At 36.2% G+C, this 22297-nt stretch overlaps 2 protein-coding genes across 2 annotated transcripts in view; one reads left to right on the top strand and one right to left on the bottom strand.

Moving 5' to 3' along the window:
* LOC134754840 (uncharacterized) overlaps positions 1–22297 on the bottom strand; it is a 193962-nt gene that overhangs the window by 169329 nt on the left and 2336 nt on the right. The window lies entirely within an intron of this gene.
* Positions 2120–22297, top strand: part of LOC134754969 (EF-hand domain-containing protein 1-like) — an 85136-nt gene continuing 64958 nt past the window's right edge. The window contains exons 1-4 of the mRNA XM_063691464.1: positions 2120–2209; positions 8055–8243; positions 11721–11937; positions 20148–20303. Coding sequence (XP_063547534.1) covers positions 8056–8243; positions 11721–11937; positions 20148–20303 — 561 coding nt within the window. The 5' untranslated portion in view covers positions 2120–2209; position 8055. The remainder of the gene's footprint in view (positions 2210–8054; positions 8244–11720; positions 11938–20147; positions 20304–22297) is intronic.

Here is a 22297-nt window from a genome sequence, read left to right as displayed (position 1 = left end):
TACGTTTCTTGTTCAATCTCATTTCTAGCAATGCAAGTTTGGTTGATGACGGTAGGTACTCACGCATTAACAATTTGAAATCAACTTGTAATGTGTCTACGTAAAAAAATGTCTAAATCTAAATACCTATACATATTTTATGTAGGTAGATGCAGATTGGCATGTTATGGTAAGACCTTGACTGGATTATGGTATACGACATCTATGGTATATCTACCAGTGTCTATTTAATATACAGTATACAGTTTATATGTTTTATTGTAGATATATACCGAAAAAATGTTCAGGTAGTTTACCAGGAGGTGGATAAAGTAAAGGAATACTTAGTACCACCATAGATGTAGGTAAACACTTCTTGGTAGGGGAGATGCGGATAAGACGGGGACGCTAAGGTAAAGAAGTAAAAAATCAGGGTATTTAAAATAATATCTGAGTTATTTATTAATCAAACATTAATTACTTATTATAGTTTTATTTGGCACAGCTTTAGACTTGCTAACTAATCATACAAATTTAAAAAAAAAACAATTAACAAAAATGGCAAATACACCATCTTACCCCACATGTAGGGCAAGACGGGATACTAAAAAAAGGGACAATATAGGGACAAAGGGTAAGATGGGGACTTAATTCTCTTGACAGAAATACATATCAAGACATCTTCCAAATCTTCGTCGTCGACTCCAGCACAAGCTGTGTGGGCCCATCGTCCACACTGCTGACACCCAACCCAGGTTTCCGACGATTTTAGGTAGGAATTATTAAGCCCCATCATGCCTCGCATAATTTGCCCCGTCTTGCCTTCGCCACCATTGTTTACCAAAAATATTAGTAAAAAAAAACCACACCAAACTTCAAGCATTTTGAGTTACGCCACACGATAATTAATACAATCACAAATGCGTTAAAAAATCCACGTTAAACAGGCTCTATTACTTACGGTTTTATAACAAGTTATTGAGCTCCCAAATAATAGATCGATAACATCGGTAAACACGTTTTGACCTGCACTGAACAAACGCACGCACTCTTACTCGCTGCCGACATCGGACAGATGGCCGCGCGGGAGGGGCGTCCCGTCGGCCATTACGATGCGTTAGTGTGACGTATAGTTTCGTCTATGTGTGGGTGGCCCCGTCTTACCTCATGTCCCCGTCTTATCCGCATCTCCCCTACATGTGACTTTTACACAATAAATATTGCAATGCGAACTACCCGCGAGTGGACACTCCGTTGTCAACTAACTGTCCGGTTTTATCATGGTTTTATCCTGTTTTGAAAGTATTGTTTACTTGCAGTTTTTGTAAATGAAAATGCTTTAGTTATTATTCTGAGATAAAAATACACAATGACAGAAGTCTACTTTTTACAAGACAGGTGTCAAAGGTTTGATTGCCATATAAAAATGCTTTAGTTCTTCTTCTTCTTTTAAAATTATGGCTTCAGCCCAGTGGGACTATTTCGCCAGTATCAAGGTATTGAGAGGTTTACAAACGACAAAAATTGTACGGTTGTACAAGACAGTGTACGGTGATTTGTTAGCTCTTGTAAATCGATAGCTAGTCTTTACAAGAAGCACGTGGACTACCGGCCGTTGACTCCAAGATGGTGGTTAAACGCGCTTCAAAATTAATTCTCCATTCACTGCACACTACCACATTAGTTTACTGTATAATAAGCTATCGATATTACACTTTAAACAATATTAATAAGCAAAAAACAAAGTAATTAATCACGATGCTAACTATCAAGATGGCGCTCGAACCGGAAGTCCCCTTTAGTTATTATTCTGAGATAAAAATACACAATGACAGCAGTCTACTTTTTACAAGACAGGTGTCAAAGGTTTGATTGCCATATAAAATTGATAATGTTAGTTCCCGTTTCTGCCACGACTCTTCTCTTTACGCGCAGACTACACTGCGAGGGTTTAAGTCTCCTATATATTATACTACTCTTTGGGTTTAAGATTATACCATTATACTACTCTTTGATTATACCCCATCAGTCGCGTCGCTTAGCTAGCCCCTCGCTAGGGCGGATGGTAACGGGACGCGATTGACGCTAACGCGGGCTTTTGATGCTGTTACCTAGCGACGTTGTTGATTGTCATTCATTCTGAAGTATTGTTTTATACCACGCTTTCTCTAAATATTTATAAGTTTTTACTCGTGCGGAAATTGTTCATATTCAAGGATTTTAAAATAAAGTAAAAGTAAGTATCGTATAATGTTTAACACAATCGCGATGTATTTAAAATGTAGTTAATGATCTGAATATTTTCTGGCAGAGGCCGCGATAACGCTAGGTAGAAGAATGATCTGAATATTGGAAAATGCGTTTTAACCTTGTGCCGAAACAAATCTAATTATAGCTACTTATAGTATTTTTCAAATTGGAATGGTGCGCCGAGAGATGTCAATTCAACGCGGTGATTATTTATTTTGTTATGCTTTCTTGGATATTTGTGCCACCTAGTTTTAGTTTTACCAGGCTTCACTGATAATCAGCGTCACGTAGTGTGTCCTAGGATTCACTTAGGGACATTAAGCTGAGCACAATTCTGTTCTGTTTCGCTTAAATGAATATTTTATGTATTATGTTTTTTTTGCGCTAATAAATATTTCTTATTCTTAATTCAATACAATTTTGCGACATTTCGCATTTTAGGTTATAAACGAGGGCTACCGTTTTTGTGCTCACCAGTTGGCGCCACTGTAGATATAGGTCCAGAAAAACAGATCTCAAAATACCTCTATGCTTATTTTTATAAAATCAATACGTTCTAATATACACAATAGTAGATTGTTAACCAAGGAATCTCACTGCGTCCGAGCGCCAAAATACCTCGGCAGAAATGATGCATTTCACCCTAATTTAAACACTCTAATTTTCATTTCGAATACGAGGAAAGTAAAATGCATGTGTTTTTTTTTAAAAATATGACTGAGTATACATTTTTATAGTATTTCTTGAGAATACTTTCAATTAACAATTCAGACAAAAGTATCGTTATTTATGGAATGGAAGGTCAAATATCAGAATGTAAGTTGTATTTCAAATCCATTTAAACTCAAATTTGAATTGCTTATCGTAAAAAAAAAAATTTTACTTTGAACGTAAAATGCTCTTGTGCAGACACGCACCTTTTAGAACAACAATGACCCTCTTTCAGAGCATGAGAAATGAAAAGGTATTTTTTATTTTAACGTCTAAATGTGCCATTTTTTCAACCTGTTTAATTTTGCATAATATTTTAGTTGGCACTTTTTTAAACCACTAACATTTATTAAGCTATATCTATTGTTTACCATGATTAATCAAAGATTAGACAAAGATTTAACACAATTATGAATAAGGAGTGAAAATACCCGATAAAAAAAGCTTGAAACCCCCAAAACTTCTATGCATTTGACATTTTGAAAGACCTTCATCTACACTAGCGCCCCTAGCGGCGAAATTAAACGCGGTAACCCCCATTGTATGGAGATGACACCTATCAATTTGAAAAGTTTCCTCTTCCAGTTTGAAAAGTACTACTTATACCTACCTACGTACGAAACACTGAGTTATTGTTACTATAGAGCTATAGTCGCAATCACACCTGTACCACGCGACCAATACGTCGTAAGCGCCGTAAAATTCATGGCGCTTACGCGTTTAGGTCGCGAGGTTCACGCTCCGCTTCATTGGTTTGATGCCAAAACGGCAGAAACTCATGGCGCAAAACACTGGTTTGCAGTGCCGGTTATATACGTTAGTAATAATAGTTCAATGGTACGAAAGGACAAAAATCTGCGTGACATTTAATATACATCACAACATGTATTCTATACCATATTATTCCACATTAAATATTAACAGAATCTAAGGATATAATTATTTAGCGTTCGCGGAAAATAGACGTGTAGAGCTTGAACTCGCCAAAATTTTGGCACATAAAATTACAAATAAATAGAAAACAAAGGTCTACTGGAGCAAAATATATATTGAATATAGTTCGAAATATTATATTTATTAAATAAATAAAATAAAATAAATAAATATTATAGGACATTCTTACACAGATTGACTAAGTCCCACGGTAAGCCCAAGAAGGCTTGTGTTATGGGTACTCAGACAACGATATATATAACATATAAATACTTAAACACATAGAAAACACCCATGACTCAGGAAAGTCAGGAACAAATATCTGTGCTCATCACACAAATAAATGCCCTTACCGGGATTCGAACCCAGGACCATCGGCTTCACAGGCAGGGTCACTACCCACTAGGCCAGACCACTCGTCGTTCTCCGGTGGTATTTTATCATGCTAATATATTATAATTTCATTTCAGCCTCAGGATTTGACATGTTACAGACTTTTTGATGACCAGGACACTGGCACTTTGCACGACATGATTACCGTATGTTTAAGTAGTCCAAGCCCGAGTTATTTGCGAATTAGTTGATAATATAACTTTAACAGGTGACTTTTTCAAATGTTCCTTTATAATGGACTCAGTCCATTGCCATCCGCCTTAATTTAGAACCATCCGCCAAAAGTACCTTTTTGGCGTTGTCAGTATGTCTATCGTGTTAATACCCCTTCGTCACAGTTATAGTGTAGTGACAACACGATGAATGCTACCAAAATAGTAACTGTGAGCTGTGATTTCTTTATAATAGGTGTAAGTCATTTTCGCAAATGTTTCTTGCATATATTTCTATGGTCAATGTCCCTTATGCTTGATTCGCATAAGCAACCAATAAATAATGGGGATACATAGCATTATTTTTATCTTGCAATCTTCTGGAATGTATTAGCAACTCATACAAGTCAAAGTGTTTATTCTGTGTTATGTTTGAAGTCTGCATTTCTATAAAATCCATCTTCTGACACTTAACACGCTCAAATACGTTAAAAATTATCTAACGTTTTTATATCCTACATTTTGCATACAAATATCATTTAGCACCACTATTTTGGGTGCAGATATGCTCTTGCTAGCTCTTAACCTAACTTGACTTCACTTTTTGTGCATACATTTGACAAAGTTTTACCTTTTTTGCAACATAATAAAACATAGGTTTCGGTCTTTAAGTAAGAACGCTGTATGTTCCTAGTTTCTTTTTTTTTTCTCATTTGAATCTCGTGTTTTTCTGCTTTCTGGTTGTCTTTCCTTTCATTAACGTCTCCGCAATATTTTTTAAACGTACAACAAGCAATCGATTCTTGATATATTAATATTTTCACAAATTTCTTTAGCCTAATCGAATTTTCCAAGGCAAAGTGATTTGGCGCCGTCATTGGTTAAAGCTCGTTATCATGAAAACGAATTCCGAATTATAGAATTGACAACTGTGATATATGTACATGTATAGTACCGCAGGTAAATACATAGACACGTATCACAGCTGATCGCTCGGTCATTGAACTCGCGGTTAAGGTTAAGATTTTTATAAATAATTCAATATCATAATTTGGTGATAGTTGTAACTTGTCTTCGAATATATCTTTGAATACGAACAGACGTGCATTGGCCTTTTTAATTAGTTATTCCAGTATTCCTGGCTCCTATATATCTCAACAACTATTGTGGTATCATATATCATATGTTCCTCATGCTATAGCGATTTTAATTTAAGCAAACAAATTAAATTAATTCACCCGTGTCAAAAATTATACGCAAAAATGTGTGCCCACGTTTTGTCGTGTTCAAGCTTTACCTACGCCATAGCTCAAGGTCTGGTGAACAAAAGAGGAGGCGGCAAGTTGGCCAGTAGTGGCAGCATGGCTGCATGCCGGAGCCACAGCCTTCGCTGCAGCTGCTAAGTTCCCATCTTTAAATAGCTGAAACGCCGGAATTCTTACTCAGATGCCTCTTAAATATGCATTGCCGGCTACGCTAAAATTACACAAGGGAGGCAATTGACGCTGTTTGGAAGGGGTTCAATTTTGCACTTAAGTATTTAAATATATTCAAGCCGTACTATGACGACTATGAAACTGGCATCTGACCTGACCAGCTCTGCCCTGGGCCTTGGTCACTGTTTCATTCGTACATGACATCTATTTCAGTTAACTATGTAACTGGTTTATACTTCGAAAGTCGACTGTTTTTTCATCGCTTGCCGACTATAGATGATCGTTCGTCCCGTTAAAACTTAACACCAGTGAGTGTACCTATAGGTAGGTGTAAGGAGGCGTATCATACTGCATTTTAAGTTGTACTGCTACCATATACAATTCTCAAACCTCGCGCGTCTTTATACATTGTAGACATATCCTGTAATATTATATTATTAAATTCATTTCTCGTACAACACAACAACAACTGACAGGCCGATATCGTCCGGCGGACTGGTAAGTGGGCCCCTTTACGAGAATATTATAAAAACCCCAAACACAATTAGGTTACGCAGTTTTCGTCGCCGTGTTTCATCGCAGAGTTCCTATGGCCACCTCCTGTGTCCATCATCAGATGAGCTCGACGGTACCATAATCACAGAATAACTAATAATACTCCATAATATTGCATTGGCACACGACTAACATATGGTATGCAAATTTTCAGCTTAACCGGAAATAGAGAAATAGGAATAAGAATAAGAATAAGAATGATTTATTGCAGTACTGTGTACCTATACATTTGTAGATGGTAATCATGATACAATTTATTTCAACAGTTACCCATTTCGGGTATGCAATACTTAAGTAACTTATGAACTAAACTTAAAATAACATGCAAAGATAATTACAAATTAATTACATTCCAATTAATATTCAAAATATTCTTTCAAACTATAAAATGTTTTTTCTAGTAGCCAGTTTTTCAACCTTACCCTGAATCGGTTACCTTTAAGTGCCTTGATATCAGCTGGAAGGTTATTAAATACTCGAACAGCTGTTACAAAAGTGCTCTTTTTGTATATGGATTTGTTTGTTTTTGGTAGTACAATGTTATATTTATATTGAGTCCTAGCATTGCACTTAGTTGCAGAGTGAGCTGTAAAGTAATTAGGCTGCTTTTTACAAATAAGCTTACTTCTAAAATGTAGATTCCTGTCAATGTAAGGAAGCGTTTCTCTCGGAAAACGTCCCGAAGTGAGTCCCTAAGATTCATGGGATAAATTATTTTTAAGCATCTTTTTTGTAGTATAAATGTTTTATTCACATCCACAGAATTACCCCAGAAAATAACTCCGTAGGTTAATAGCGGATACACGTTACCATAGTATAGGCACTAATAACTATATTTTCAGAGCAATTCTCTGATAGTATATGTATATAGTAGCGTAACAGTTTTTAGATATTTTCTTGTTTATTTGCTCGATGTGAATCTTCCAATTTAAATGAGAATCAACGTGTACACCTAGAAATTTTATACTGTTTACTTCCTCTATAGTGGTTCCTGATTCCGATAAACTTAGAGAGACAGGAGAGGTCCCATAGTTCCTAAACTGAATAAGCTTGGTTTTATTTACATTTAATTTGAGAATTAATTGGTTGAGCCAATTTATAATTTTCGTGAGAGCTACATTTATATCCCTTTGAAGAGTAATATTCGAACGATCACAAGAGAAAAATATGGTAACGTCGTCGGCAAAAAGAACACACAATTGGTCCGCTATAGTGGGAAAGTCGTTTAAATATATAAGGAATAAAAGCGACCCAAGTACGCTTCCTTGCGGTACGCCAACAACTACTTCCTCATAGCATGACAACAGTTGCTCTATAGTTTTATTTTGCTTATTTTAACTCTATATAGCTAGGTCTAATTTTGCTTCCAAGATTTAACCCACACTAACACACCTACCGCCACTTGCATGATTCCACTAACCCGGGGTTAACGGTTTAACCGGTTAACCCCGGGTTAGTGGGATGGTGCAAGTGGCGCTAACTAAAATACATACTAACATGACAAGTTAAATAAAACCTTATAATTAGGAGTCTGAAAGCGCCACCAATGAGTCGCTCACGCTCTATAAAAGAAGCGTATTGTATATTCACTCGCGGTCAATAACTAATACGGTCAATAAATTAATTACTTCATAAATAAATATAGAATGGCATGGGGACTGCCGAAGCTGCCGGGACTAACGTTCTCGGACCCCACGAAGATCCAGCACCACATGCGCAGCTCGCTGCGCTTTTACCAGGGTCATCGGTTCCCGGACACGTCGGTGCGAGCGCCTGGCGGCGAGGCCACCGACGTCGACAGCAATGCCTTCGCCCTGCCCGAGGACTCCGTCAAGTGAGTTTCCAAGCATTCCGCTACCCAAAGGCGACGAAAAATAATCACTACACTTTATAAAACAAAGTCCCCCGTCTCGTCTGTCTGTGTGTATGTATGTTGGCGATAAACTCAAAAACTACTGAACGGATTTTCATGCGGTTTCGGTCACCTATCAATTCGTGTACGTATATAATTTGTTTAGGTTTTGTGTAACCCGTACAATATAAACCACCATACGTTTGGTTTTTAGATGAATATTCCTTTTCCCCTCACTCGCTCGAAAAACCTCAGTTTATAGCACGAAATCTGCGTGCAAAACCCCATTTTATCCGCCAGCGTTCAAGTCATTTGAATTTCGAACACGATGAATATGTGTGCTTTTCTCTTTCGTTTATTTTGTTTGGATTTGAGTGTGTTATGTCTTAAATTTGATATGTTAAATAGAGGGCAAAATTAAATCATGAAAAACATTACATGTAAAAAGATACTACAAAAAAGTTTTGAGATGTAATGTGAAACCAAGTCGGTTATTTTAGTTAGTGCCAGGGGGTGTTAAAACCGTAACAAGATTAGATACCTTTATTTTTTAATACATACTTATAATGACTTGGCAATTTCACGGCTACATAGTGCATGACATAAGGATAATTCGTCAACTATTTAAAATAATCCTTTTTGAACATAGCGCTAGCCCTAATGACATGCATTTTGAGCAATACACATACAAGTAAAGCATTGTGTGCGATTGCCAAGTCATTATATGTATGTATTAAAAAAATAAAGGTATCTAATCTTGTTACGGTTTTAACACCCCCTGGCACTGACTAAAATAACCGACTTGGTTTCACATTACATCTCAAAACTTTTTTGTAGTAGAAGAACTGCGTTGCGAGACTTGCATCTTTTTACATGTAATGTTTTTGATGGGATTTCATCTCTTTTTGTAGGCAGTCCTTCTTTTCGTGTACTCATACCCATACCATACTCATGCTATGTATACACATATCATAATTATACACATCTTAATTCATACTCACATCGTACAACGTAGTGTACCTATACTTAACCTACTAATTGTAGGCACTGCAAACGTAACTTTGTTATCCCATATATTTATATAGGATTACAAACTTACTTGTGCAGTTATTAAATCTTTAAAACGTGACTGATATTGCAGTATTTTAAAGTTTTTATTGGCTTAATACGCTAAAAACTAATTACGTTTCAAATTTGGAGCTTGTGGGTCTGCTAGAAGTACCTTAGAATTATGATGATCGTGAGTGAGTGTGTCAGTGACAAAACTAAGGAACTTTGACATGTTCAAATTACATGTTATTGAGAATATATCTAAATCATGTTATGCTCTATACGTCACTGAAAATTCAGGGTTCTAACTTTAGCTATTACAAAATTACAGGACGTTGAAAATGGCCTGAGTGGCTTCGAGAAAAGGATGGTACGGCCGTGCCATCAATATGATTATTTATCGTCTTGAAAACCTCGCTACGCTCAGGAATCCATCTTTAGACCATTCGCTTCGCTCATGGTTCAACACTCACGCCAAATAACCTTGCATAACAAATAACTATTATCCTTTAAAACAAGCGGGTAAAAACACATTTTATCCACTAGTGGGGAAAATAATTTGAGTAACTTTTGACAGATAAGTAAAACGCTCATAATAATGGTTCGTTTGATATTAATTATCATAAATAAACGGTTTGACAACTTCATAAAAATTACCCAATTTAGCTTTATTTAATGATTTTAAGTCATAAACCTTAAAATTCCATAAGAAACATTGTGTTTAGGGTTCCGTACCCAAGGGGTAAAAACGGTACCTATTACTAAGACTCCTCTGTCCGTCTGTCCGTCTGTCTGTCTGTCACCAGGCTGTATCTCGAGTCGATGCAATTTCAAAACGCATCGTCAGAAATGTCAACATTGTCAACAAACATTTTACTTTAAAACTTTTCTCATCGACTCCGACTTATGTACGTAAAAATACACAGTTTCCTTCCAGAGTTTTCTGTTATAATATCGTAAAAAAATTAGTGATTCCAGTGATGAAGATGATCTAACGCCTGTGGATGTTGCACTGTAAAATACAACTTTGCACCCTTGTATAACAAATAACTATTTCGGATGAGCGCATTAAACCACATTCTTCTAAATATATTTTAGCTGCTTCAATATATGTATTATGAATATGTTTCCCTATTTTTAATACCGGAACCCATCAGATATCGCTAAGTGATTATTATCCGCTACCAGAAAGGATCCAATTCATAAAAAAGTGTTTGGGCGACTAATATTGTGGAATATACAAGTGGTCTCAAGCTTTGAAACGACCTGACAAGAAATTAAAAATAGTTATTTGTTATAGAAGGGTGCAAAGTTGTATTTTACCCGCGAGTGTGGAATTGAAACATGAGCAAGCAAAAGGATTCTATAGTTGAACCACGAGCGAAGCGAGTGGTTCTAAAATAGAATCCTGAGCGTAGCGAGTGTTTCAACACACGAGAAGTAAAATACATTTGCACCCGTGTGTAACACAAAACTTTTCTCCTCACTATAGCGAGGAAAGTGCAACATCCACAGTCGTTAGATCATCTTCATCACTGGAATCACTAATTTTTTTACGATATTATAACAAAAAACACTAGAAATTCTGATTTTTACGTGAGTCGGTGAGAAGAACAGTAAAAATTTTGTTGACAATGTTGACATTTCTGTTCTGACGTATGAAATGTCAACGATGCGTTTTGAAATTGCATCGACTCAACTTGTGCGTTCAGAATTATATTTAACATAATTATAAAAAGTCTAACGTTTCTTATGGAATTTTAAGGTTTATGACTTAAAATTATTAAATAAAGCTAAATTTGGTATTTTTTATTAAATTCTCAAACCATTTATTTAATGATAATTAATATCGAACGAACCATTATTATGAGCGTTTTACGTTTTGTTATCTGTCAAGCTACTTAAACACGCTCCATCCAAGGTCAAATTACTTTCCCCACTAGTGGATAAAATGCGTTTTTCCCCGCTTGTTTTAAAGGATAATAGACTGCTTTCCGAGCTAGTGAGGGGAAAAAAAAGTTTTTATGCTAGTCTCGTATTTCTGTAGGTATCTTGTTAATCTGCTCGTATTCATTTGACTGTTGCTGTACAAAACTCACGAAACAAAGTTAAATCCCACCTCAACTCGAAATTCCTATGTATTCGGAATACGATCGTTTCACTAAACCTTAGTGACTAAGGTATAGTATTTTTCACAAAGCGTGGGTACGGTGACAGCTATTATGCGTTTTATTAAGGTTTTAAATTATATGGAGATGACAGCTATCTCACCGTACGCATGCTATGTTGCAAATACTATAACAATAATGTTCTATTGCATAGACTGGGATTTGTACTAGAGTTAAATGTAGTGGTTTTCATCTGACGCGCATGTGCGAGTATATAGTGATATGTCTTTGATGCCCTTAGCTACGACCCGTCGCTGACTTACGGGCGAGTGAAGCAGCCCGCGCTGCCGGCCGTGGTGCCGCACTGGGTGCACTACGACAAGCGGTGCTTGAACTTCACCGCCTTCTTTAAGCAGCCCGTCTATGAAAACCCCAACGAGGCCTTTCGAGTGCGAGTCGTCAACATCGTGTACTTCATCGAAGACGATACCATTACAGTCATGGAGCCGCGCGTCAAGGTAACTTTTATGAAGTTCTTTATTTGCACTTGTTTATTTATGTATGTAACCAACCGACAGTTGTGTGCAATAAAATAGCAGTCAATAGGAAAATTAAAATTAGGGGAAAAATATAACTTTAGACAGGGGTGCGAAACTCCTCGCTTCGGGCAAACTCGCCTCCGTTCGGCTCAGCATTGCTCCGAGCAATTATTAGGGTTGGCACAACTTGACGTACCTTTGCGTGCACGACCACAGATAAGATAATGACTTGAATTTTGACAACCCTAAATAACCGAAAGGGATAGTGCCTTATATTAGAAAGGGATAGCATGATTCGACCCTGAACCGCTGTCAAGCTTCGGTTTTGTAGTACTATTATTTATTCTGTGCTTACGGAGTTACATAGGTCTTTGGCCAGATCGATATTAAAAAGCTCCTCTATATGGAAGTAAGTATTCGGGGGAAAATAAAGTAAGATCTCACACAGTTTCAAAACTGCTCTTCTAATCGAATCATTTCGGGTGGCTCGTAATTGGCCACGGCCACGGCCAGGGCTAGCTTTGCCGGATGAGTACCGCGCGCTCCATTTTCGCCGCGGGTTTATATGCCCGACGCCAAGTGATTGACGGCGTAAATAAATAATCAAACGTAAACCGTGCCGGCGTTTATTAAATTTTCACCAACTCGCTCTGATTTGTTGAAATTTTGCGATGTGACCGACCCTAACTGTAAAATACTGCCTGTAGCGAAGGAAATAATTAAAGATAATGTTTCACTTCGACATGCTACTATTCCATATGCCAGTGTTGCGTACGAATTGTGTTTTATATTACATTACTTATGTCGAAATTATCAACCTCAAAGGCGAAATGACAAACTACCCTTAAGGTCAATAAGTATAAAATGTTTTCATTGTAATGAAAATGTTGATGCATACCTGATATTTACCCATACGTGTGCATAGAAATAATGTAATATCTATGCCGGTTTTATTGAATTAATGTAGGCAGTTAGGCACCAAATATAGTAGTAGGCAAATACACACAAGAATAATCTCAATATACATATAATAAGTTATAATAAGATATATAATATACGCGATATATTCCGTTTTCATAGTTTTATTTCATGAGTAACTATCGCGGTAACCGAAGACAATATTATTTATATTATATAATAAGTTTTTGGCAAAAAAATCATTTTTGGTACAAGCTTTTATCGCTGACTGTACTTTTCTTTCCACAGGCAACTCATACTTATTGAGACAATACTAAAAATCCCAAACAGATTAGATTGCGTTGTTTTATCACAGAGTTCCGATCAGCTCGATGGTACGGTCAGCTGCAGAGAAAAGGTGACACCTGCATATAAACTTCTATGGGGGGTTGAACCATAATATTGCATTGTCACCCGACTTACAGTATATGTATGCAAATTTTCAGCTTCATCGGAATCCGGGAAGTGGGTCAAATTTACCTCGCAAGATTTGAACCGTACCCGTACTAGTTAAACATACATAAATATATACATAGGTACATTGCAAGTTAATAAAAAGCTTGTAAAATAATTCCGTACAAAGTGGATTGTTTTCGTTGGTCTTAACTCTTATTGTGAACAAAATAAGAGCCCTTTCGAGGGCACTGAACACTGAACACTGAACACTGATAAATGTGAACGTGACTAGTAATCCAATGAGAAGTTTATTATTATCTATTTTTTATAGTTGCAATTTTACTTAAACGAAACCTTAATATTTTTTTATTTATTTGTAAAAGTAAATCTTATTTAATTACAAAGGTTCAACTGGACATAAAAGTACGTAAGTATATCATTCATATTTAATAAGTATCTGTAACGCTTTATAAACCTCATATCTCGTGTGACAATTACGTATTTGTCTGACAAAAAGACGGATTATATGATTAATTTGTGTGATATAAGGAGTTATTGTTATACAAACTGACACTAACAATATGATGAATGGGGAGCTAAGCGGTAGGGTAGGTAAAGGAATATTCTCGGCAAATGAGCGACAATCCCATTATGACGACCGTCTGCATCCTGCATCCTTCCGAAGCGGGCCGCGCGTCGTCTGTGCTGATGCTGTGGCCTGCCCTGCTAGGTCTAGCTCACCTGTTCTCGATCCTTCTCCAAATCTTACGCAGAATTAATAATTAAGGCCGTTCCATCGGTTTGCCGCTATCACTGTCACATTTCGCAAGAAAGAACGGGAAAGACCATGCGCGCCAAGTTTCAATTTTGATCGAATTTTATTTATTTCAAAAACGTTGCCTTACAATATCGAATTCCGTAAGCTGTCAAATTATGGACCGCGAGCCAGGCGCAAACTTCGTCAGTCATCGCCTCCCGCACGAAAACTCGTATAGCGGTTAACGGCTATGTATGATGAACCATATCCTTACCATATGAATATCGTATAGGTATGAGTGCGGGTATGGTGTGGGATGGGTAAGGGTATGAGTATTGTACGAGTTATAGTTTGGTATGGCCATGAGTATTGTATAGGTATCAGTACGAGTACCTATAGTGTGGGATGGGTATGAGCTTTGAGAAAAGTGGTAGCTGGCGTACAAGAAGTAGTACCCGAAAACAAGGACTGCCTACAAAAAGAGATGAGATCCCATCAAAAACATTACATGTAAAAGATGCAAGTCTCGCAGTCGCAACGCAATTCTTCAACTACAAAAAAGTTTTGAGATGTAATGTGAAACCAAGTCGGTATTTTAGTCAGTGCCAGGGGGTGTTAAAACATTGTATTTACAGAACTGTTAAAACATTTTTTAGTTTAAAGATAATTTTAATCGAATTGCCGTTTAGTAGAAATAGGCAAAAATACCTAGTAGCAAAACGGCATGTAGTAGTGTTTTTTACGAAAAAACTATAAGTCACAGGAAAAAAATAGTTCCGACTATAACTAATAGTTTGAAATTGATTACCTATTTTATTTATCAACCAACTACTCGAAAAAACAATAGTTTAATAGTAAGGTATCAATTCTAAAAATGTAGTACTTAGTTTACAAGTTAACTATTAATGGCATTATTTATATTTATTAATTTATTAAAGAGATAAAAAAACCTATAAACGCACTATTAATTAATATATTATTCTTATAATTTTCAACCTCCACTAAATGCATAATCTACTCATAGTCAAAGGACAAAATAGCTGCAAAGCAGTCTTTGCAGTCAAAAGATACACAAATACGAGTAATCGGCGCGCCTCTGGACTGTCTTATTATTCTTTGAACCTCGTTGCCGTGCCGCGAGTCAAAATTCACGTACGATCGCAGTGAGCGGAGTGCGGGGTGAAGCGGGTACATTTTGCCCAGACGCTCAAGGCCAAATCAGCGAGAATCGTCTTAACCTACTTGGTACCAACTTGGTACTTACACCTTGTTCAGCGTTGGAGGTAATGGCGACCAAATGAAAGCAGGGAATACTGATATCTAAATTTAATGTTTACAGAAGGCTGGTTAGAAAAAGTGAGTTTATCTACATACATGTAGAAGCTTATATAGTTAAGTACAGCGCCACTCTATGACACTACGGATTGGTTAGGAACTATTACATACATTGACATAGCTAACAGCTTATTGAGCATTTATACTAGTACACAATAGTTTCGGTAGATGTCACCTTTACATATCATAGGACGATTGAGAGACTTAATCTGTCTAGATTAGGTAAGTAGGTACTTAGGTATGCTAATACCTACTTATCTGCTACTTGTTAAGATAGGTCTTAACACACCTGCTCTTATTAGGTACTATCTTTGTATGCCAAATTGAAAGCAATAAAAATACTTACTTTACTTTGTTTTTGTTAAATTAATTCCACTCTTTAAAACCTTTTCTGCATAATGTTAGGTCTACTTGGGTGGTTTACAAGTACATGTTTTGTTTGATACCTTGTAATACAAAAATTTTTCATAAGTTACAAACCAAATCAAATAAAAAATTGACTTGTGAACCGCCCAAGTAGACCTAATATTATGTAGGATGAAAGTACACGTACGTATGTATATGTAGTTGTACACGCACACATACATAACCTACATATATAACCTACAATCAGCACTTTTAAAAACAATTGTACCAAATAAAATTAAAGGAAAGTATAAAAATGATAAAAAGGGTCTATTTAAACATTGCAAAGTTATTAACGTTTTTGATAGGTTTTGCTTGTCCTTAGTTACAAAGGAGTGTGAAATTATACCATCATTAGATAAAAATACTCGCTCCAGTAATTTGCGTACCTTAGATTATCTACCTGCATATACAACTCCAAAAAGTAACAATGTATACGGTAAAAGAGTAACTGACTTTCTACTCCCATGTATACTAAACACCTTACCTAAAAATGTACTGTATGATCTCATTAACATTGTTGAAAACCACGGCAGATGTATGCCAAGACTAAAAAAATACTACCTAAGTCTAGAGTAATGTATAAAATAGATGCAGAGATTTGATGTGTATAGATTAGTTTTATATATATATAATAGTATAATATTATTATATACCTAAAAGTTGTATGAATATTTAAAGTGAATAAATAAATTAAAAAAAAAAAAAAACATACTTAGTTTCGGGGGCAAGTCAGAGATGGTGTTTTCAAATGAGTTTCCATAAAATGCTTCAAGTGAGCTCTCTTTACCTATTATACTTGCACTGCACGGAATGCACGGAATTGGCGCGCGGACAGTAGAATTGTGGTGGGTAAACTGGTAAATTGTTAAATTATATCAGAATCGGCCACAAGCAGTATATACAGTGTGGAAAGAATGAATGGCCCTGGCCCTGGAGCTCATTTTGCTTAAAGGAAACATTCTTTTATTTTTGAAAATAAACAAAACTATATTTTAAGATTTTTTTTATTTTGTCTAAAAATGTTCTTGAATAATAAATATTCGATTTTATGGATATTTTGTACGACAGACGAGTCTAAGACCTAATGTTTCTTGGAGAAATGTTATCATTAACATTAACTGTATCGTATGGTAGAATAAAATAGCGTGTTATTTTTTTTAATTTTTAGTCGGTTCGATTCCCGGGTGAAACAAGCGAATGTCCAAAAAATCTTTGAATGCAGTTTTGTTTATTTAAAAAAATAAAAGAATGTTTCCTTTAAGCAAAATGAGCTAACTTAAGCTTTTAAGGCACATTCCCTCTAGGGCCCATTCATTCTTTCCACACTGCATATCGTACATAATTAGATTATTGCGCTACCGAAATATGTAGTTCACTCAATTTTAAATAATAAACACGTAGGTAGCTGCTGTATTTATGAAGCAATTAGATTTTGCTTTTTTTTACTTTATCCAAACGGTGACGGTTTTTCTACTTTATTATGCGCATGATGTCCTTGTACTTTCGCAATACCTAAAAGTTCCACAAATAGCAGCAACAACTGACTGGTTAAGCCGAGTACCTACTCAAATATTCAAACTAACGATAGTCGTGTGATTGAATTTGACTATAGTAAAACGTGGTACATATGAAGAATATATTTACTTATACCTGGATTTTCTATTATATGTATATATCACATATATTTCTAAACATCGCGTATCCTGTCCTCAACCCGGCTGCGGAATATAGGGCAATATACACTAAATATATAACGCATAATGGATTCGGTCACTTTCGGTGAACTAAGCAGTAGGTAGGTAGACTGATATACGTGGATAGTTTTCGTTCACCTACATATTAGCAGCAAGGCTCTTTCATTAAATTAAATAGGAGCATCTGTGCATTTGCAAGTAGCATCATATTTAGCATAAATTCACTGAACATACGTAAGGGTCAATATCGCTAACTAATTGTTTGATCCCTACTGTATACGACAATCTGTAAAATGGCGACGAAATGTAAAAATATATTCAAACTGATTATTAAATTATTTCTCGTTTATTACGATATCACTTCCATGCTTTAACTGCCCAACTATGAATTGTTAAAGAAATCAATGATATCATTGATGCAGAAAGTAATATTATGACATAAAAAAGAAGCGCAATGCTCGTACATGTATATTATATGTATAGCCGACGACGACAGAGATATGTTTACATTTTTCGCCGTAATGCAAAGGAGCAAGGTGCAAAAGTGTACACATATCTTTGACGTCGACTAAGGCACTTTCCCTCCAGGGCACATTAATTTTTTCCACACTGTATATGATGCGATACAACATACAACGGAGCCAGAACATCAGGTTTGTAAGTAAAAGCTTCGTTAACAAAATGTGCTCGCATTTGTCTGCGTCTGAATGCGAGCATTGCGAGCTTCTAATAGTCTTTTCACATCACCTATTCGAAAAGGGAACTTTTCTTCCCTGCTAGGAGGGATCAAAGTGGCACTTTTCTGTTCAAGGACATTTTGTTGCCAGTATGAAATATTGACACAAAGACATGAAATTAGTATGCATATAATCGATTACAATTTCTTTATAATCGATTACGTGCATACAATTTTTCTAACTTAAATAATATTTTGTTGTAATTGTAAACAATAAATGTAATTAACGTATTTTAAATTAATTAATATCATATTTAAATTAAATTAATTAATTAATTAGCGTAATATTTACAAAGAAACGTAAAAAAACTTTAGTGTAATAATTTAATTTTTTTTTTGACATTTTAGGTCTCCTTAAACGCAGCCATACTTGTCTATGCAATTTAAAGAGTTTAAATTAAAAAAAAAATGTATAAATATTTCACAAAGCATTATGCGGTTCTGTATTCTGTATAAATTTGTAAATACTTAGTTTAAATCAATAATAATAGGCCTTTTCATCTGTGTCAGATGTTTTAAGCAGCATCCCGGTAACGACACTAATAATAATAAATATAAGTGATCTCAGTCTTCATAGTGTTCTTCCGAAGATTTGGTTCAATGGGGTAAGAGCTAATTTGTTATCAGAAAAATCTACAAAAATAATGTACTTGATTTTCATTGTATCATTTTAGTTGTTTGCTGTGTCTTTGAAAATATATTTAGGTACATAATTATGAGTTGTAGGTACTTTTAATTTGTCAGTACAGTCACGTCTGAGAATATCGATACGGACAAAGTGCCAGAAGTATGTACCTATACTAAGGTCGGTATACATATTTTTGGCACTTTGTCCGTATCGATCTTAGCTTAAAATAATAATGTTTTGAAACCTAATATATGTATGTAATTTCCTCATAGTTGATGTGAAAAGCAGTATGTGTCACATGGTAGCAAAATTATTTTCACCTTGGGCGTTAACACTTGAATCCCTCACTACGCTCAGGATTCTATGTTAGAATCCCTCGCTACGCTCAGGATTCTATTATAGAATCCTTCGCTTCGTTTAGGATTCAATTGTACGCCCTCGCCGTAAATATGTCATTTTGCTCCCTTGTGACACAATCTACTATTGTGCGCCACGCGATGCCCACTCGCAGGGGCCGTATAACCATCAGTACCTAACCTAACTGAGTAATGGACACGGACACAAACCGTCATTGTGGCACACCTGTGCGACTGAAAACTCATCCAATACGAATTCTTTTAATTTTACTAGCCTCGATTAGCTCGATTTCGTGTTTTTCCTTTAATAATATCTCCACTACTAGGTATTTAAGTTCTACTAATAGAATTGAAAACGAGTGGTCAATCAATACCACTAGATTCTAAATTTCTATCGCTTGTATTTCAAAAATAGCATTTCAATAATCGCCCCGGTCACAGTGGGCTTAGCGGAGGCCATAAGAAATAAGAGTTCCGAGGGACGCGAGCAAGCGATGAACGATGCCAAGTCCTACTGCTCTAGCTCTGGCCATCGAGGAATTTTCTATCCTCTACCACTCATCTTCACACAGTTTCACAACTTAGCTATTTATTCGTGCTTCGCTTAGCTACCTCGCCCATATCTGGCGCAAACGCTCACATTGTTTTACACCTTTGCTTCGCTTTAAATCCTCACACAGCTCCGCTACCTTGCGCAGGTCTGGTGGATGGACTTTATATTGGATCGTGCCAGTAGTCGGCAAGTGGTAGAAATAAATGCCCGAATAGATCCTTACTTGTATTCCACTTCGCATTTTCAATAGATCCTCTTAATACCATTGATTCTAGAAATTATGGTCAAATGAGGTAACTCACGTAATCATTCAATCCGCTTCTTGGATCATCTCTCATAAACTAAATAATTGCGTAATTCTTGTTCCAGAATTCGGGTTTATGGCAAGGAAGGATGATAAAACGCGGCAAAATACCTAAAAATGATCTCGGCGAGTTTTGGCATTGGAAGGATTTGGATGTCGGCAAAGATATTTGCATGTTCGGAAAGGTTTTCCACACCATCTCTTGCGATTTATTCACCAAGGTAAGTTTGTACAACTGACTTTGATTTTCTACATACGAGGTAGGTACGAATACCGTGCCAAAAATAAAATCAGCGCTATTGGAAAAAAATTGTTAGGTTCCCAAGTGGGAAATTCCTTTGCACGCCGGTCATTTACAAGAAAAACATTCACTTGCGTAATGCGCGGCAAAATACCTAAAAATGATCTCGGCGAGTTTTGGCATTGGAAGGATTTGGATGTCGGCAAAGATATTTGCATGTTCGGAAAGGTTTTCCACACCATCTCTTGCGATTTATTCACCAAGGTAAGTTTGTACAACTGACTTTGATTTTCTACATACGAGGTAGGTACGAATACCGTGCCAAAAATAAAATCAGCGCTATTGGAAAAAAATTGTTAGGTTCCCAAGTGGGAAATTCCTTTGCACGCCGGTCATTTACAAGAAAAACATTCACTTGCGTAATGTATGCCGTTAATATGGGCAAATTTATCCAGCAGTTATTACACTCGTATCGCTATGTCGATGTGAGAATCCGACGCGTGAATAAAAAGAATGGCAAAGGAAAACTTTGTAACTGAGACGCTTTCTAACCTAAGTTCCATACAAATGAAAATCCCAAATTTTGCCACTGAAATTTAAACCTATAGTGTAGGAAATAGAGCTGATTTTGCGTTGTTAGAAAATTGAACGAAAGAAAGCAAAAGCGACTGTTCCAATTGAATAGGGTTTAAATTTCATCGAACTGATGAGTACTATACCTAGGTAGGACCTTGGGCCTGAGGAGGCTAAAGTTGAATATAGGTAGTATATACAGTAGAAAAAATGTATGATGTAGATAAACCGCCATTTTTTTTAAAGTGTAAAGTAAAAGCGACCCCTCAAAGGCATGGCTAAATATATATAGATAGTTTTACTCTATGACTATAACTATAAGAATAAGAATAAATTCATTTATTTCGACAACTTAGTAACTATGACTTATTTATTTGATATTTGATTTGAGACAGTCCCCTCTGACACTAAGCAACAAACTTTTGGTATACAAATGCATTATAAAACCTATATGGACGTATGGTATATATACAACTCTGGGGATCAGCCAGCAATTCTAACCTTAAGATCCTTCAAAGATTCCAGAATATCGTTCTCAGAACATTATCTTTCGCATCCTGGTTTGCCCGAAATACGGATATACATGACTACCTACATATACCAACAATCAAAGAGGAAGTAAATAGCTTCTCAAAGAAATATAAAGAAAGACTAACAAATCATGAGAATGAACTCGCCAGAGACCTACTAATCAACACCAATAACATCACAAGACTCAAAAGGTGGCAGATCTTGGAACTGGACCATAGAGAATAACCCACATAAAAGGAATGGTGGTTAATGGACCACCACCTGGGAAAAAAATATTTTTTTGGCAACACTGTATATAGTACATACAATCTGATTATGGCTAAGGAAGCCGATGGCAGATGAACGTAAGGAAAAGAAAAAAAAATGATTTGTGAACTTATTAATAGTCGTTATTGTATTACTATACATTGTTCGCTATTGCTACATTTCACCCTGGTGTGTTTATGTGGGTTTAACTGTCATAGCCAGACATTTCGCAAAATTAGCACCGCCATAAACGGACTGCAAGATTTCGTGTAGTTGCGGTTGACCCGACCCCGACTACCTACATCGCAATAAGTTGAGGTTGCAGTGCAGTGATCGCAAGTCGTAACACTTGAACGCTGACTACCACCTTATTATTCTTATGAATTCGCAACACCACAGCACGTTTGTGAAATACATAGATAATAAAGTGCTATTTTACAGCGCTGATTCGTAAACCAGATTTTGTGATAAAATACTATTTGCCGCATACAACAGCGTCTCATAGTCCCTGATTTTGTCTCTCAAAATTCCATATACCACACCATTCATAACGGCCTTCTAGCCTCGTCGGTAGTAACACCAGTAACCATGCCTATGAACTTGTTGTACGTAATTAATTATTTG

Source organism: Cydia strobilella, chromosome Z, assembly GCF_947568885.1.
Source record: "Cydia strobilella chromosome Z, ilCydStro3.1, whole genome shotgun sequence".
Lineage (NCBI taxonomy): Eukaryota > Metazoa > Arthropoda > Insecta > Lepidoptera > Tortricidae > Cydia > Cydia strobilella.
Note: the sequence above shows the minus strand (reverse complement) of the source record. Positions and strands in the feature narration are given on the sequence as shown.